Source organism: Laetiporus sulphureus (assembly GCF_001632365.1).
Source record: "Laetiporus sulphureus 93-53 unplaced genomic scaffold LAESUscaffold_25, whole genome shotgun sequence".
Classification (NCBI taxonomy): Eukaryota; Fungi; Basidiomycota; class Agaricomycetes; order Polyporales; family Laetiporaceae; genus Laetiporus; species Laetiporus sulphureus.
This window is the reverse complement of record NW_024468534.1, coordinates 205,316-222,806: the sequence shown is the minus strand read 5'-3', so window position 1 is coordinate 222,806 and position 17,491 is coordinate 205,316. Positions and strand designations below refer to the sequence as shown.

Here is a 17,491-nt window from a genome sequence, read left to right as displayed (position 1 = left end):
TGAGAGCAATGGCTCTCGAGCCATCCATGGTCTGGTGCGCACAGCTTGAAGGCTCATTGATTTGCGCCAGTTCATAAATGGTATTTCCGGCATTCTGTTTTGATGTTGAGATGAGCCCGCGCTCCGAAACTCGCTGTGATTCTCTTGAGACACGTTTGCCTCCGTATTTCATCCAAATTTTCAAAATGCTTCCGCGGCATTGGTGGAGTGCTTGTCCCAGAGATCGTGCCTCGTTTGATGGGAGATGCATCTAAGAACACGATAGCGAACGTATCACACCAATCGGAAAAATATGGAGCTCTAGAATAGAGAGATCCAGTCATACTGCAAGAGGAAAGTCGATGATGCGAACAATGATGGTTGCGAGTCTGATCGTTTCAGCTGCCCAAGCGACTGCTTCTCACAAGGAGCTCAATTCATTTTGCAAGCATAGCATGTGGACCCGAGCTCAGTCGATCACACACAGGATAAACAGGTCTTCATCTCGGATAGATGAAAGCAACGCTCGACGCTAGTGATACAAATGGCAAGGACGATCCCGCTTACGCGCCGGCAACCAACTCCGGCTCCTCTCCATCAAACGTACTCTCATCTTCGTCGTCGTCCCCGGTAAAGGCATTCATAGGTACCGCGTAGAGTCGCAGCACAGGCTGTGGGATCAACGGAAATGAGTCAGCCAATGTTCGGGGTCACGTTGATATGGCCAAAGTGTTTCGAATGCAAAACAGCATGTGAACAGGAGGCTGTCCCCGCTCTAGCCGGTATGCACCAACTAAATGGACAGGGTGTGAGGTACCCGAACGACTCTCGCCCGTCGCAGGATCCTCGCCGACCGGTCTAGCTTACGACCTGGGACGCTGAGTAGGCGGAGTGAAGCGTCGACGGAGAACCAACTGAATCTCCGAGCAGAGATGTTAACCAGCTTGTGGTTCCGTTTTCCGTCGATGAAACGGGTAACAGCTCATATACACCTCACAACACCTCACGGACAGATGATCATGCGGAATGAAACTTACCCTATTCGGGTCCTTCACAAGGACATATTTGCCCTCGGGCTGCTTCATGCACATGTCTGTGACAGTGCGGACTATACCCCAGCCATTTGCGAGAGACACATTCAGCTGACCAGCGAAATCCATGGGACGAGTCGAGGTCGTGCTAAGAATAACATGTCGGGTATTATCGCGGGGATTCACGCGAGAGATGAACCTATACGGGAATGAGCGCATTTAATTAGCCACTGTCACCAACTAAATAGGGTCAGAAGGCGAGCGAAGGAGCCGTGCAACCTCGAAGCTCGACATGGGAAGATACAGGGCGAACGGCGTTTGGGAAAAGTGATGACTCACCCAATCTTCAGCAAGTCTGCGCCGGCGATGACACTCTGCACGGTCCACTTGGCGAGCTTGCAGCTATTATTCTTCATCTCTGTGGCGACGACTGCTCCACGCTGCGAGTCGAGCTTCAAGCGCCAGTCCGGTGCGCCACCAGCACCCTGCGCGCGAGGGTCGAACTCATTCAGCGCACGAATGGTGACGAGCCCCTGGCCGGCGAGGGGGCTACCTTGACCTGGCAAATAGGCATCGACCTCAGTTCGCACACAGAGCTTGACATCCTCGTCCTCTGTCACGCCTAGGTCGAACACACGGTAGCGGTATCCGCAAGACGCGAGAGGCTCCGTCTCGTCAGGGCCGTAAAATGGGTTCGGCTTAGGGAAGTCTACAGGCGGCGGAGGAGGGGTCTCGATCACGGATTGGAAGCCGAAGTTCTGGTTAATGTAGGTGGCTTCGAGGGATAGGGACGTCGCCGAGTTGATGGAAGGCGTCTCCGGAACGACAATCTTCTCATTCGGGTTGTTCGGGTTAACAGTGGATGGGTCTTGTGGGGGATCCGCCGCATTCTCGTTAACGGTGACGGTATCAAATGGTCCGCCGTCACGCTTGTCAAAGAAGAGCTTGTTGCCCTCGCGCAGGATAACAATATCCCATGGGTAGACGGAGCGTGGTGCGCACATGAGAACACTGAGAATGACATCCGTGGTGTACACAGTCGCAGTATCTTTTGATGCCAACTGTTAAAGAAGATTGTCGCTTAGCATTCGCTTTCGCATATAATGAGATACTAAGAATAACGGACCTCTTGGATAACGGGATCGTCAGATGTAGTAGTGTTATATTTGATGCGGTCCACCAATTGAAGCGGTTTCTCGGACTTCGTCGTAATACGATCGTAGGTCTTGTCATATGGGAACAAACGTCCATATGAATCCCTTGACGAGTTTCAGAGACGTAGTGCAATCACAATTCGAAAAACACTTACAAATCCTCAGGCTCGTCGACTTCTAGTCGCAGTTTGGCGAGTCGGTGGAACTCGATCTCTTCGAGCATTGACCAGTTAGGCGAGATGGCGACGGAGGACTCGCGAGTACGGTTGTTCTGGAAAAGAATTGCTATGAATGACCATACTTCTGAGCTCTTGACATGCTGACACACCTTCTCCCAGTCTCTCCAGCCCCTTCGTCCGCCGCGTTGGCCGCCTCCACCCCCACGCCCTCCCATGAACCCACCACGCCCTCTTTGGAAGCCCCCCCGCTGGAAAGAACCTCCCCTCCCAGTCGCCCGACCTCTGCCGAGGGCACCGCCTCTGCGTGCTGCACCAGCCTTGTTATCCACGAGTGAGAAGCTCGACTCATCTTCGGCGTGGAAGTAAGCGAAAGCACTGGCAGTCCCACTGCCAAACGCCGGCTGGCCATCGCGCCTCCCTCGTCCGGGCCCTCCACCACGAGAAGGGCCCTGAGCGGACGGGACGCCTACGTTCTGGCGGCCGTCGCCTGCGAGATCGTTCCAGTCAGCAAAACGACCGAGCTTGTCGGATTTTGAGTACGGGGCGTAAGGAATGTCCCTGAACTTGAACTGTGCGGGCAAGTTGGACGAGGACGGTCCCCAGCCGCCGTCAGGATTGTCGTTGATAGTAGGTAGCGAAAATGAGGACATGGTGTCTGGTCAACGTATGAGACGAGCGGAAGGCGACTTGCTCGACGTTGAGCGCGCCAAAATTTGCCATGCTTCGATCGCGTCGTGCACGTGCTGGTATACGGTCAATCACACTCCCTCCTTTACGCCCATTATTCCACGGTCTGCACTCTCTCAGAGCATCTTGAAGCCATGAAGTGAGTTGTCTGAAGGCTCGCGAGGACGCGATGGCTGAACGACGCCTGCAGCATTGTGCGCGAAATCAACAAGATCAACGAGCGCGAACTCGAGCTTGGCGCGACTGGTTCATGGCATGATGACTACAAGGGTATGCATGCGGCCTACGACTGTCTGTCGCTGTAACTCACAACTTCCCGTGCGATAGACTCAGCATACGTCTTTGTGGGTGGCCTCCATCCTGATCTGACTGAAGGAGATGTCATCACTATATTCTCTCAGTGAGTCGCCTCTCGTGGCCTTGTTCTCATACTCACCGCCAGGCTAGGTATGGAGAGGTCATGGACATCAACCTTCCCCGCGATAAAATTACGGGAAAGACAAAGGGCTTTGGCTTCCTAATGTACGAGGACCAGCGCTCGACTATCCTGGCTGTAGACAATCTGAACGGTGCCAAGGTCCTAGAGAGGACCTTGCGGGTCGATCATGTAAGGAACTACAAGCAGCCCAAGGTCAAAGGAGAGGAAGGTGAATGGCAGGAGCGGGAAGAGCAGAGCCTCAACGCGAAACCCGAGATAATCATGGGTTCGTTCCACATCGTCCTCCAACGCTCTCATGCGCTCACTGTTTTCATTCGATCCGTCAGAGGAGAATGTCGAGTCGGAATCATCCGCGGATGAGAGACCTCCCATCGACCTTGAAGACCCAATGTACGAATATCTTGTAGCGAAGCGAAAAGAAGAGAAAGCTCTCAAGAAGTCGAGAAAACCCAAGTCAAAGAGCAAGCACAAGGACGAGACACCAGAAGAGCGACGTGCACGGAAGGAGCGAAAGAAAGCACGGAAGGCGCTCGGAAAATCCGAAGGAGTGCGTGCTGTGGAGGAACTTCTCACCTCTCTAGGCGGCAAAGACAGCTCGCCCGCTCGCAGCGACCGTGACCGCCGATACGGCAGCCGCTCCCCTGCTCACCCCAACCAGTCGCCAAGCAGAACCCCACGACGCGATAGGGATAGGGATGACCACGGGATGCGCTATTCTCCACCGAGAAGGCGAAGCAGCCGTTCACGTACGCGGTCTCCCGTGCGGGACGGGCGTTCCATTCACAGCAGAGAACCGAGATCTCGCTCGCCCGCGCACAGGTATCAGGACGACAGGCGTGGGACAGGTCGGTACGAAGGAGCGGACGAGGGCAAGAGCTATGGGCATGACCGGACCTCTGCATCACGAAGACGTGCAGATTACGATTGATACCTATCATTTCGCGACCGCACGGTGTGATGTGAACGGGCAGGGTGTCGCAGAGCTGATTTTGCATGTCGTGTACGTGTATATGACTGTATGTCATCATCCATCGCGGCGCATGGGGTGGCAGCACTAGCATCAAGATGCCACTGCCACAATGGTGTAGGATTAATCAGCTTCTACTCATTCAGTAACACAGCTACTTCCACTCTAACAACACCGATAACGCAGCCATCAATCATTAATTGCGGTGAGACTACACCGCCTGTCGAAGGGCGGAGTTTCCTACAAACTGGTTCCAAATTACCAGAGGAGCAAGCTCAGACGCGAATCCCGGTAATACCGTGTGGGAGGCATTCGCACAGCGACCCAGATCGTTCGGCCCATATGTAGGCCCGCCGGCATATGACCAGTCTAAAACGACGGGAAGTTCACGGGAGATGCATCATGTCACTAGGGATTTACATGTGCCTAATGTGCATGAGAACGAACCCAACTTGGTCAGGGCGGGCTATTAAGCCCATCAGTTCATGCATGAAGCTCGCAACTCACATGCTATAGATACGGGCAGGCTACAGCCACCTTTTGAAACGGAATTACACAAGCCTCAACTGAATGGGGCTTACCGGCGGACCGCTGGGGTCCCGTCCAATCCTTTGGCTCGACAAAGTGCCATTCGTGATGATGCTATGATTCTCAGTCAGGGAGCTTCTCAGCGAAGCGCCATGAGGCGCTCTGCCGGCTGTGTACGAGATTCAAGAGGAGATTGGGGTACGAACTTAGTTGAATGCGCGACATAGCTCCGCTGGTGGGACATTGCCTACAACCGGCTCGTCCTATCGAAGCAGCAATCAGGAGCGAAGGCTGATGGACATCAGACGCGAATAACGGTCGGAGGATGGAAAGTAAGGCTCACTGATGCTTCATGACGATTATTCAGCCACGAAGCTGCCGAGTAATGTGCTTCTCCATACCGAGCAAGAACGTACGTTGCAGGGCTGCATCAAGCAAAATCCTCCTACCAGATCCCACGTCAAAGGCTGCTCACAGGGCCGCTACCGGGTATGAGCGAATGTACGCCATGCACGCTTCGATCTGTTCCAGGTGAAAGCTCAGTCCCGCGGCCGGCACAGGAACCATTCAGTAGACTAAACAACCTTTATTAACGTCACAAACCTTCCCGCTCATTCACGCCGGATAGTCAACATCCATCTGTCAATGGTAGGACAAGGTCCGCTCGTGATGAAATTGGCTCTATACGTACTGACAAAGCGCAGTCTGACATACCAGATGACCGCTTGTCATAGCACAGCCTCGGCTTCTATGCTCATGACGGATACGCCGCTCCGGGTCGCCGCATTGGACGCGCCGACTGTCGCCAATGAGTATTCAAAGTAAGAGAACTGAACTGATCAACCGGATGAAGTTGAGTGACGCAAGTTCGCTCGATAGAGAAATCCGCGATCTGTGATGACATTCATCGTAACCACCGGCAGTAAGACGATCCGCTGGCCTGTGCCATCTTGCGATACACCGACAGACACTATCCTTGCAGTGCTATGCAACCTATCAGACGTCATGCAGGATGTAGACGAAGCCAGCTATCTGCAGGAATGCAAAGGCTCAACGATGTGTATGCTAGAAGCAGTACGGGCTCACGGAGGCATAGCGCGCGTGTGCCCAACTCCGTATATGGAGACGTCTCTGATATTACGGACTCTCGTAGCGGCATTTCTTTGTGCTGACGACGACGTACAAATGTGAGTTTCGATCTAGTGTCAGCGAACCTGGCTAAGAGGATGGAATTGAATCAGAATATGACAGAATGAGATGGAAGGCCGACACATGAATTGTTTAAGCAGTTTGGAGTCAGATATGCTTCCACTTGATGAAGTAACTGGTACTCGACTGTGTATAGTTGCATACATGCACCTGAAGCCCCTCAGCGGACTTGGATGTTGCATGCTTCCCCTACAGACCAGAGCGAGATATTTTGAGGCTGTGGCATGCTCGGATTCATATCTGGGGATCCCTGTCGAATGCGCAAAACAACCGTCGCATGTACTCGACTGGCAAAGCAGTCTGCAATGTTTGAAACGTTCATGAAAGACTCCCGATACGCCGATAGCAAGAAAACTTGGCATTGGCGCGATCTGCGTCATACTGAAGGACGAAGTAAATGGAGTGTTCAAACCTTTCCAGACGCAGAAGGCAGGAGGATCATGCGACAGCCAGATGTACGCGTACGAAGCCACACCAAAGCAGACGACCTAGTCCAGAGCGATTGACTTGGAGTACTCGGGTCCATCTTCGATGAAGAGTGACGTTCCATGAGGCTAGAGGAAGCATGCCGGGTTGTTGCCGGACGGCCAAGAGTGCCCGAAAGCTGAGGACGGTGCCACACCACAAGAAAGTCGCAGACAGCGTAGATGAACAGCTGAGGTAGGCTCAGAAGTCCAAAGAGCAGCGAACGACATCGTGAGGCATCATAATACTACGCACATTCTGTGATCTTGTTGCAGGCAAAAGCCTGAAAACGTGTTCGGAGTTAATTGAAACACGGGAAGATCATTAAGCCACAGATTAAATGCCTACCCCGCAAACTTGATTGAGAACTTTGGCTTTGGAAGAACCGCAAGATTGTTCCTAGTGTGCATTGAACGTGGAGGACGACGTGTGGATCTGGAGGGAAGCGTCGAGTCGTCCATCAAATGGTTAGTATGTAAGCGACTAAGATGGCGCGTTGGTGGCTGCAGGAAAGCGGCTGATGGAAGCGAGGAGAACGCTCCGAGCTGCCGCCAAGGTGCCAGGGCGATTTATCTGCATTTATTATCTGCAACACGCCTGCCTGCTTTTTATATCGGACGCCGGCAAGCGTCCTCCTCGTTCCCTCACGGCGTCCTCTCGCCATACACCGCATTGTACTCGCTCGCCTCTTTAAGATTCCTTGTTCATTCTTTCCTGCTGGCAACCACCACGATGATACCAAACTTCCTCTCAGTCCTCACGATAGCTGCTACGGTCTTGTTGTCGACGACAGGCGCGTCTGCACGGCTTCCAAGCAGTACACTTCACCACAGGCGGCATGTTATGGGTATGCGTGACATCAGCCTCTTTGCGAGGTATGTTTCGCCTTAAAGGCGTGTTATATGCGAATATAACCGTTCAACAGAGACGCACCAAGGCTGCTCGCCAGGGAGGACTGTGAACCCGCCGACCCGCAAAATACTGTGACTGATCGGTTGAACACGCTGCTCAACTCATCTGGACCCGGGTATAGGCTGCCGCTATGCCCGAACACCGAATATTACATCACTGCACCAATCATCTTCTATGCTGAGGGACAGGAAATCAGCACCGTAGGCTACCCGGTAGGAGACGAGCGTGCAACACTCGTTGTGTCCGGACCCGTCTTCAACGGTACGGGACATACCACCGCTATATACGGCAATTGTGCCGGCTGCAGCAACCTCAAGTTACTCAACATTCAGGTAGTGTAGTTCGATCCTTTCCGTTGACAACAACTCATTAGCCGTTACATATGCAGATCAATGGCACGCGCGGGAATGGAAGTGCAATCATCGGTGACGCAAACATTGAGATGGGCGGAGACAATTCCGGCCAGCTGATCGAATACGTTCACTCATTTGATCCGCGGGGCTGGTCTTGTTTACACATCGCCGAGGGAACTTTCAAGTGTGATAACAATACCGTGCAAAACAACGACATCGGTCCGTGCGGTACCGATCTGTTCCAGCAGTGGGCAGACGGCATCAGCGTCAGCTGCATGAATGCTGTGGTCCGCAACAATATGGTCCGCAACCCGACGGTGAGGATCTTGTAAACAAGGCCATAATCCGCAGAATTCCTAAAAGAACTTCAGGATGGTGGTATTGTCCTTTTTGGGTCTCCCGGCACACTTGTGGAGAACAACACAATTTGGATCGAAAATGTAGGCTTTCATCAGCATCGAGATAGCCTGGCAGATGCTGAGCGGAAATTATAGAACACACTCTTGGGCGGGATCAACATGGTGGACTACGACCCGTGGGAAGGAAACTACACGAACACTATTGTGCGAAACAATACCATCCTAGGAGGTTTCGCGACCAATAATGAGACGTCTGGTGAAATTTACGGCACCAATGCAGATGATGTCATCGTCAAGTACGTCTTCTCATTCCTACTTCGATTGTACGCTGAGATGTTCTCCCTCATCACAGGATCGGCATCGCGATCGGCCCGCGCACCTGGTTCGGGAACCAATACTACAACAACGTCAGCTCATCGGGCACAGTGCTGAACAACCAGCTGACGGGCGCGTTTGGGTACGGGATCGCGATGTCCTCCGCGTACAACTTCACCGTCGAGGGGAACACTCTGATCGGGAACACCACTTTCATCGGCAGGCGCGGACCTAACTGCTCGACCGATGAGACCATCCCAACCTCATCGCCGTTTGTCATCGACCACAGTCTCGTCTCCGACTCGCGCGAGCAGTCCAACTTCCGGAACATCACCGATGGCGATGGCCTGACGTGCATCTTCCCTCCAGACGGCGGAGACTGGTGGCCGTTCGGTGGGAACCCAACGGCGAACTCGAACTCGTCGTCGAGTCCGGGATCCTCGGGCTCGGGCTCAGGATCCGGCCCTTCGACGTCTACGTCGAAGCATGGGCTCTCTGGCGGCGCGAAGGCGGGCATCGCAGTCGGCACCATCCTTGGCTTCTTCGCACTGCTTGGAGCGGCATTGCTCATTCGCCGATGGGCCTTGGCGCGTTCAGGTAGGGGTGCCAACGCCCAGTTGTGGCGGAGATCTGGGTACTTCAACGCGAGCAAGGAAGGCTGATGTCTCTCCCTTACCTATGCAGTTTTCCGGGCATTATACTGTTACATTACACCTTGGTATTGTTGTTGTGCAATCATCCTATCCTGTGGCTCCTGACGACATCTAACGATGTTCTTGCATTCTTACGCAGCTGCGGCATGTAATTGACCACGGACTGTATAATCTACAGGATCTACATACCATCCAGGCCACATCCGTATATCTTCTCTCCGCCTAGGTTTAGACTGTACAATCCACAGGATCTACATATCATTCAGGCCACATCCGTATATCTTCTCTCCGCCTAGGTTTAGAAGGACTCTTGTTAGATATCTAGACTGTATCTCAACATGTGCACTATCTTGCTCTTGTAAAGTCGTACTACATTTCGCTCGAAATCCATGGCGAGATGTTCACGATGACGCCGCCCGAGGACAAGCACACGACAAGAAATAAGTCATTGTCCAACAAGATATTGATAGATTTACGGTTATAATACAGAGCAGCTAGCGATTGCTACGAAAGTACAGGAGAATAACATTCTTCGGATTAGGACCATGCCAGCCGACAGGAAGGCCGATATGCACCCGAAGATAACATGTCGTCCATAGACACTTTCCGAGAGCAGACGGCCGACCTTCGAGCCAGCGAGGACACCTGTAGGCCAGAAAAAGATGAATAAACCAACCAGAAGCAAACATTGTACTATAGGAAGAAGTGCATGGACTTGTCTAGACGCCTCGGCCTTGATTGCTTGCGTATTGCAGCCATGTAGGATGAACAACCAAAAAATGTCTAGAGGCTCGCTGTTATGGTGCCGTGACGCCAGTGGCCACAGCGACGTTCTCTCCAAGCGGGAGCTGCGGCGACTTGATCTGAGACAAGTCCTTGACGCTTGAGGTGTATATTCCAGTATTTGCTGGGCGATACTCAGCTGGCGGAGGCGTCGACAAGGTGGACGCAATAGCCACTCCGTTTTGAGTTGTTTTGAGGGGATGCGCTGCGATCGGCGTGGTGGAGAGCGACTCGGATACTGAATTTGATGCCCTATCAAGCGCATCCAGAACGAAGAGGTTAGGAAAGACGAGTATACCAGTTTACTCCACCAACCGTCTTTTCTTGTTGGGCACATCGGGCGAAGTGCCGTTCGACTTGTCCGTACCCTTGATGAGTGAATGCAGCGATGAGTAAAATATTGGCAGAAATAGCAAGGTTGTTCGTGTCGGTACAGACCTTGTGCTTTGGCCGCTTCTGTGCAGACCGAGGTTGCCGCTCGCCTGCGTCGAAGACGTAATCGGGCAGCGCAGAGCTGCAGATTATAGGTAAGCAAACTTCGACTCGCATAGAGGGAGTCTCCACGTACCTCTTGATGTTTCTGACAACAATACCCATGGAGTGTTCTTCGTACTTCTCCCACATCTTCACCAGTTTGGTGAACTCTGTCGTAGGATACGATATGTCTAGCTTGCGAGGGCCAATAGCACCAGCTTCAGATGTCGGCAAATCAGTTATTCATTCACAGCAGATAAAGTTGACTTTCGGCGAAGAATTCACGCACGTTGCTTTGGCGCAATGGCAAGTCCAATATAAAATGTTGTCGAATACACAGTGCTTGCACCTTCCTTGCCTTCAATTTCTTCCTTCTTACGCTTCGCCACTGCTTCGGGAATCTCGCCTTGTGCCACCGCTCGCACCTCCTCGTCTGAAAGACAGTAGTGTATTTGCTCGAACCCCTTGATGAACGGATGCGCGAGCGTCAATGAATCGACATATTCAAGCTTCATCACCAGTTGTCGTATCCGAGACTCCACTGTACCAGACCTATCATGGCGAGAGATCGCGATATGAGTGCATTGAAATTAGCAAGTAGTCATCTCTCACCATTTGATCTGTAACTCAGGGCTGCCTGTAGAAGCTATAATTTGCAAATAATAGCGGTACTTGTGGAAGAAGTCGTGCTTCGCGAAGAGTTCCGACCAGCTCGCGCTTCCAACGATCACCTTGTCAACAATTTCGGAACCTATAACAATAGTGTGAGGACTCGCATAACCATTTATCGTCATTCCGCTCGCCTTTCTTGAACTCTTCTGTCATGATCATTTGCGTTGACGCGGTAACGTTGTGGGTTGCGCACATTGATGGATAGGCGGGAGTAATGATCGGCATGCGATGTGCCCTATCGGCAGGATATAGCTAATGCAGGGATGAGCTCAAGCGAGAATAAAAAATGTCAGAATCAGCCATACCTTCGGGTTCCAGACCCTGACTGGCAAGGGACCGTCTTCGATTTGCTTCAGCAGCACAGGTTGCGGCCAAGACCTATAGGGCGAAAATGTTGATGCATAGCCCCTAACAATGCATGATGGCCGACTAACCATTGATACATAATAATGAAAAAGCGGCTGACAATTGCTCCTGCAATCGCATTAGGGTACAGCTGACATATTCGAGCAACCAACATAGCCCAAGCAACACCACCCAGAAATCCGTTCACGTTCGAGTAAATGGCTCTCCCTGTAAAGAATATATCAGCTGGCTTGTCCAATAGGAAGCATAGACGCCCAGTACGTTGTGCCCAGAGCTTGATGCATCGCAATGAATCTCGGAATACCGTAACGTTAGGGACCAACCGCAAAATCTCATCCGTCACTCGAGAGCCTATGCACGGTAATTAGACGGGTCTTCGAGGGAGAAACGAGGTGAGCCTACCGTTCAAACTTCGCACGCAGCGCTCATCTAGATTACGCAACAATTCATCATCTTGAAGAGACAGCTCATCCGGTATTACAGACAAGGCTAGACGGGCCATGACCAGATCGATGGGTATACCGGAGACCTTGGTTTTGATAATTGGTACATAGGCGTCGGGAATGCCCTGCATGAATTTCGTCAATGATGTCCCTGGAGCAACCAAGTGCATGCTCATACGGATGCTTCCGTCACGCCTTCGGTAGTCCTCAGCATCTCTTCAAACACATCGAAGAAGTCTTCTCGCGAAACGTGCCGGGGAACGACGCATAGGGTATCGATATCCGAGCCGGGACCGTGAACGCCCAGGCGATATGAACCGAACGTGAAGATCTTGCCACCTGCGGCGGTGGCTGCACTGTCTGACATTCCTTGCGCCTTCGAAACCTTGTGCACAAACTTCTTAACCAGTGCAGCGAGACGGCCGAGGACGATTTCTCTGTAATGATGCGGTGCAAATGGTCAGCGACCATTGCCAGAGCGTGAACCGGTGTTGCGCATGGTTGAAGCGGAATACTCAGAGAACCAGTGAAGTTGGAAAAGAGTGTGGTACGCAGTATGTGACACAGGATATAACGCATGGTTGGGCGAGTCGAGGGCGACAGGACCACGGCCGGCAGGAAGCTGTGGCTTCCTAACGTAGAAGACTAGCAGGTCTGTGTACTCACCTAGTCTTTGCTTCCTCCTCACTCTCGAAGGTACCCTGTCTCCGGAGCTCCTCCAACAGTGAGACTGATACCTCCTTCTCCCTCTCATTGGACTCGTTCGTCGAGATCGGGGGCGTAACGCCCAGGTATCTACAGACATTTAGGCGACCTCTGAATCGCTGCATCTCAATGTTATGCATGGTAAACACTCACCCATGTGTTGTCGACATCTTGTTCTTGCTAAGAGGCTGCTCGATGGTGGAAAGCGAGCTGGCGGTGAGATAGGACCTGCTGTGTATTCCGTCCGATGACAAACTGGCCAGTCCACCCTAGTCCACCTGAGCGCGGCAACGGCCGAAACCTATCGGGCGCTTCCAGGCTCCTTGTGCCCCTGCGTACTTCTCGTTCCCAAAAAATCGTCTAACATTCCAGGGGACAAAGTCAGCTACGGGCTCGTATTGGTGACAGATACAGTGAAATCTATTGGGAGAATCATGCTAGCATCCTATCACTCTTGCAGGATTTGGCCGAATGGACTCACGGTCATTTCTGTAGAACAGTCGCAGAACAGTCACAGGTGAACGGCGAACAGGTTGTATGCTCGGACATGCCAGAGTACCATGGAAGCTTGCGCCAGGCGTGCGCTGCTCGCGACTTGCGCATACTCTGAGGGCGAATCATGAAGACGCGAGGTGGCCAGGGTGGAATGTGGTTGTCGGCATCGAGGTTCACGCTCAGATCAAATCACGGACTAAGCTATTCTCAAGTCAGTATCTCTGCACGCCTTGGACAATAGTCAGTGACCACAGTGTTTCGACAAAGGCACCTGGACGTCCGATTACAGCCTCCCTCCGAACACGCGAGTCTCTGCCTATGACGCCGCGTTCCCCGGCACCCTACCTGTATCTATACGTCTTCATGCTCACAGCGCTCGGAACGGTTGACACTCCACTGCTTGATAGCGTCTCAATCCGAAATGTGTTGAGCTCGGTGTCAGGACCGCCGTAGCGCTGAACGCCCAAGTTCAGCGACGGTCTGCGTTTGACCGAAAGCACTACTTCTACGCAGACCTGCCAGCTGGATATCAGATTACACAGCACTACGGTACGAAGTGTCTGCGCTACTCTGAAGTCGAGAACGCCATCCTGAAGATGGACTAGCGCCGTTTGCCACCGGTGGCGGACTGAAACTGGACAGGAAAGATGCATTCGTGCGCATCAAGCAAATCCAATTAGAACAGGTGATAACGCTAAGACAGCTGTGAAAGCACGTCGTGACGGAGTGCAGGATACAGGGAAATCAACATTTGAACCACGTCAACATGTCTCGTTCATCGACTTGAATAGGGCAGGCACAGGCCTCATGGAGATCGTATCTGAACCAGACATGCGGTAAGTATCTAGAAAGCGTACCATATAGCATATATCCTAACGATAGGACGGACATGTGCAGTTCCCCAGAGGAGGCCGGCGAGTATGTCAGAGCTCTGCAGGCTTTGCTTCGCTCAGTGGGCTCTAGTGACGGTAATATGGAACAAGTGAGCTAGATCGCATCAAATTTGGACCTTGACTTATTCTTATACGACAGGGCTCTCTGCGTTGCGATGTTAACGTCTCAGTTCACCGTAATGGAAGCCCGTTCGGAACTCGCTGTGAGATCAAGAACTTGAACAGTGTCAAGTTCATGATGGTGGCCATTAGTGCGATGTTGTCTGTCTCTCCTTTTGGATGGCTACCCTCATGACGTGGTCTTGCAGCGTCAGAAGTTCGTCGCCAGATCGACCTCCTGGAGAGCGGACAGTCCGTAGCCCAGGAGACGCGCGGGTTCAACGAGGACAGAGCCGAAACGTATTTACTGCGCAGCAAGGAGGATGCCCCGGACTACAGATACATGCCCGATCCCAACTTGCCACCGTTGCTCATCGACGAGGTGCGTAGTCTCATGGAGCAAATGTGAGCTCGAGAGCATGTCTTTCCGTAGGCGTACATCACACAAATTCGGGACAAGATGCCAGAATTACCAGATGCCACCCGCGCGCGACTGCAAGATATCGGCCTTTCTCGCAGAGATACAGATGTGCTCATGGACGTCGATTCCGGGCGCGAGGTCGGTCTCGACGGGGAGCTCGGCAAGGGTGCGGTAGCCTACTTTGATCAGGTAGCTCAGGGACGCGATCCGAAAGTGGTCGTGAACTGGTAAGTTGCCGTATGCTCCCAACATTCATAAGGGGCTTGACGAGGTTGCTTGCGAAGGATCACACATGAGCTGCTGGGACAACTGGCCTACCGAAAGGAAACTTTCTCTGAAAATCCCATATCCGCAGAACAGATGGGCGAGCTCATCGACTTGATACAAGCGGGCAAGATGACCGGTATGTTCAGCTGTATCTTCGGGTTTAACGCGTCGATATGTAATTCAACTCGGGTCTCAGGTACCTCAGGCAAGACGCTCCTGCGACATATGCTAGATACACGTTCGTCGGGGGAGCCCTCGAAGCTGGCTGAGCAGCTCTCCCTGCTCGCTGTTCGCGAAGACAACACATCTCTTGAAAAGTGGTGCACCGACGCGATCGCGGCGATGCCGCAGGAAGCAGAGGCGTTCCGGAAGGGCAACATGAACGTGGTCAACAGAATGGTCGGACGTGTTATGAAAGCGAGTAGGGGCACTGCAGACGCACGAGCTGTGAGAGATATGCTCGTCAAATTGTTGCAATGAAACGAACAAATCCGACGTATTCTAGAGCAGTGAGCGACATCCATCACTATTACCCAGCTATCGAACTATCATGTTATAGCAATGCAACTTGGCTCTTTCCCCACGTAGACCTGCGTTACAACAACTTTGGGCACACTGCGAGTTGTCCAGCATCGCACTCAAACAAGTACCTTCTTATCGAAGAATTCGGTCCACTCCTTCTCACCCCAGGAACTGGAGATGTCACTTTGGTATAGGCCATCCCATAGCACGCTGGGAGACACATGGATGCTGTTCTGCCTGGAGAACTTGACTTTGAAGGCAGCAAATGTGATCAACTACGCTTGGCAGAGAATCACGTATGCAGGGACTTACTGGTGTACTTGAGATCATCTGTGACATCGACGCCACCGTTGGCGCCGGACTTGTGAGTGAGAAGATCGGTGAAGACGACTGAGTTGCTGGCACCGATGGTCTCCTTCGCGATCTCGGCGAGCTTTGCGCGAATCTGGAGGGGCGTCAGGGTGGAGGTAGGGATGTCGAAGAACTCCTCTTGTCTATTGAAAAGCTATATACATAGGGTCAACATGGTACGTTCATAAATGCTAATCAATGAAAGCAGCGGCCTACGGTCAGAGCGAATGTCCAGAATTTCTCGGGAGCCGCACAGGCCGCCTATGATGTTCCGTGCACGTTAGCATGGCTGTGGCACCAACGTATGTGCGCCTTAGACTAACCGCAAGGCCAGCTTCGTGTACAAAAGTCGAGCTTGCATGCCAAGGCTGCACCTGCGGCCTGAAGATGACCTTGACCTTGCCGTCGTACTTGCCTCCGGGGCCCAGGAGCGGCCTCAGGACTTTGTCGATCGTGTTCGCCGTCTTGGTGGAGTACGGGCAGACATAGTCGACTGCATATGGCTGCTCAGGCCAGCTCCGACCACGATCCCTGCATGCAAATACGTACGGAAGATATCGAGCGTATGAGGCGCATTAGGTCTCCCTGCGACGATCAAGGGACTGAGAGTGGGCTGCAGGGCCATGTTGTCTGTATGCAAGGAGTGGATGTGAGAGGTTCGGTGAGATGTTGAGTGCTCAGGAAGCTGTATGCGTGCTTGTTATATCGCGTGCTCGACAGCAGATAGGTAAGCAATTCGGAATGCAGCAGTCGTCATATGCCCGCGTTCTTGTCGCATTCATGATGATATCGATTGCGACCAGGGCATTATAGCCGAGACAGCCATGAGAACATATCAATTCGTGCATTGCGTGCCCAGGTGTCACTCCAGGGATTACCCAACGAATACTTACATTCTGGCAGCAGACGAATGGCGTTGAGATGGTACGTTGAGCGGCGGGGCGAGCGCGTTCAAGCTCTGTCCTGGCTCCGTCCTAGCACCTCAGACATGGTGCCATTTTTTACAGTAAAATATGCATGCTAAATGTGGTTTGGTATTTTACCTTTAGAGAACAGATTTGTTTCTATTGCATGCAGTATTGTATATTGTAAATTTTGCCCACAAAATGTGGCACTGCTTCAAATGATGAAAGTACCAATTCTTATTGAAAAAAAGTGTTAGAATTTAATTTAATAATCTGGCCTTCCCCATCAAGGGAATGTTTTTGGGGAAAGGCTTAGAAAAGGCATGTTCTGCACCTTTCTTGGGCAAGAACTTGCATGAAACAGCCATAAATGATAAAATGCTGCAGCAGGGGAAAGTAAAAGATAAACCATTATTTTTCACACCTTTCTCGCTGTAGGAATCGGTACTTTCTTTGCAGTGCATGCTATTACTTGAGGGGTGAAAGACTTTTTCGTGATGAATCTGCTATGTTGCATTACCTCATGCACACTATTTTGAATCCCTGCCAAAGTAAAATATATGATGTCAATTTGTCACTATAGCAAGTCAAGTGCCAAACTTGGAATATATCATGCCAATTGCAACAGATGCAAAATACATATTCTAAATAGAAAATACCAAATCAGATATAGCACACATATATAACTGTAGAAAATGGTTCCATGTCTGGGGTGTAGGCGGCGCAACGCCAATGCGATCCCCACAGTGTCACGTGACCCAGTCCGTGTTGTGGCGTCGGGTAAACGCTCGACCGCCACCACAAAGTCTGTAATTCCTCCCAACCCACTGTTCCCGATCCTGAGCCTAATATCAATCACGGCAAC

The 17,491-nt window shown here is 52.0% G+C and overlaps 6 protein-coding genes across 6 annotated transcripts; 3 read left to right on the top strand and 3 right to left on the bottom strand.

Annotated features, from left to right (window-relative positions):
• Positions 1-714: 714 nt before the first annotated feature.
• Positions 715-3,431, bottom strand: LAESUDRAFT_219691 (eukaryotic translation initiation factor 3 subunit 7). Its single transcript, XM_040901620.1, has 5 exons — positions 2,493-3,431; positions 2,320-2,435; positions 2,137-2,269; positions 1,350-2,071; positions 715-1,209 (listed from the first exon to the last, which is right to left on the bottom strand). The coding sequence occupies exons 1-5, from the start codon at positions 2,991-2,993 to the stop codon at positions 915-917; spliced, it is 1,767 nt and encodes a 588-aa protein (XP_040763307.1). The 5' UTR covers positions 2,994-3,431; the 3' UTR covers positions 715-914.
• LAESUDRAFT_726842 (uncharacterized protein) lies at positions 3,100-3,830 on the top strand (the record flags this gene model as incomplete). The annotated part of the gene is made up of 4 exons (XM_040909112.1): positions 3,100-3,169; positions 3,221-3,300; positions 3,358-3,430; positions 3,478-3,830. Exons 1-4 carry the CDS (start codon positions 3,165-3,167, stop codon positions 3,827-3,829), a joined length of 510 nt encoding a protein of 169 aa, XP_040763306.1. The 5' UTR covers positions 3,100-3,164.
• A 3,345-nt stretch (positions 3,831-7,175) lies between these two features.
• On the top strand, positions 7,176-9,508 carry LAESUDRAFT_726838 (uncharacterized protein). The gene is made up of 6 exons (XM_040909111.1): positions 7,176-7,513; positions 7,564-7,882; positions 7,939-8,220; positions 8,275-8,343; positions 8,398-8,558; positions 8,615-9,508. The coding sequence occupies exons 1-6, from the start codon at positions 7,371-7,373 to the stop codon at positions 9,237-9,239; spliced, it is 1,599 nt and encodes a 532-aa protein (XP_040763305.1). The 5' UTR covers positions 7,176-7,370; the 3' UTR covers positions 9,240-9,508.
• A 160-nt stretch (positions 9,509-9,668) lies between these two features.
• Positions 9,669-12,909, bottom strand: LAESUDRAFT_726834 (polymerase). The gene is made up of 14 exons (XM_040909110.1): positions 12,827-12,909; positions 12,635-12,763; positions 12,147-12,405; positions 11,928-12,093; positions 11,787-11,876; positions 11,594-11,732; positions 11,465-11,537; positions 11,291-11,411; positions 11,100-11,238; positions 10,777-11,039; positions 10,582-10,705; positions 10,452-10,527; positions 10,329-10,381; positions 9,669-10,265 (listed from the first exon to the last, which is right to left on the bottom strand). The coding sequence occupies exons 1-14, from the start codon at positions 12,841-12,843 to the stop codon at positions 10,028-10,030; spliced, it is 1,887 nt and encodes a 628-aa protein (XP_040763304.1). The 5' UTR covers positions 12,844-12,909; the 3' UTR covers positions 9,669-10,027.
• A 301-nt stretch (positions 12,910-13,210) lies between these two features.
• On the top strand, positions 13,211-15,328 carry LAESUDRAFT_655579 (Glutamyl-tRNA amidotransferase B subunit; the record flags this gene model as incomplete). The annotated part of the gene is made up of 11 exons (XM_040904564.1): positions 13,211-13,412; positions 13,436-13,515; positions 13,576-13,717; positions 13,774-13,853; positions 13,901-14,004; positions 14,066-14,150; positions 14,201-14,312; positions 14,370-14,542; positions 14,594-14,808; positions 14,866-14,984; positions 15,045-15,328. The coding sequence occupies 11 exons, from the start codon at positions 13,211-13,213 to the stop codon at positions 15,326-15,328; spliced, it is 1,596 nt and encodes a 531-aa protein (XP_040763303.1).
• Positions 15,329-15,486: 158 nt separating this feature from the next.
• On the bottom strand, positions 15,487-16,346 carry LAESUDRAFT_737412 (uncharacterized protein; the record flags this gene model as incomplete). Its single annotated transcript, XM_040910788.1, has 5 exons — positions 15,487-15,620; positions 15,683-15,875; positions 15,938-15,982; positions 16,045-16,214; positions 16,271-16,346. The coding sequence occupies 5 exons, from the start codon at positions 16,344-16,346 to the stop codon at positions 15,487-15,489; spliced, it is 618 nt and encodes a 205-aa protein (XP_040763302.1).
• Between the last annotated feature and the right edge of the window lie 1,145 nt (positions 16,347-17,491).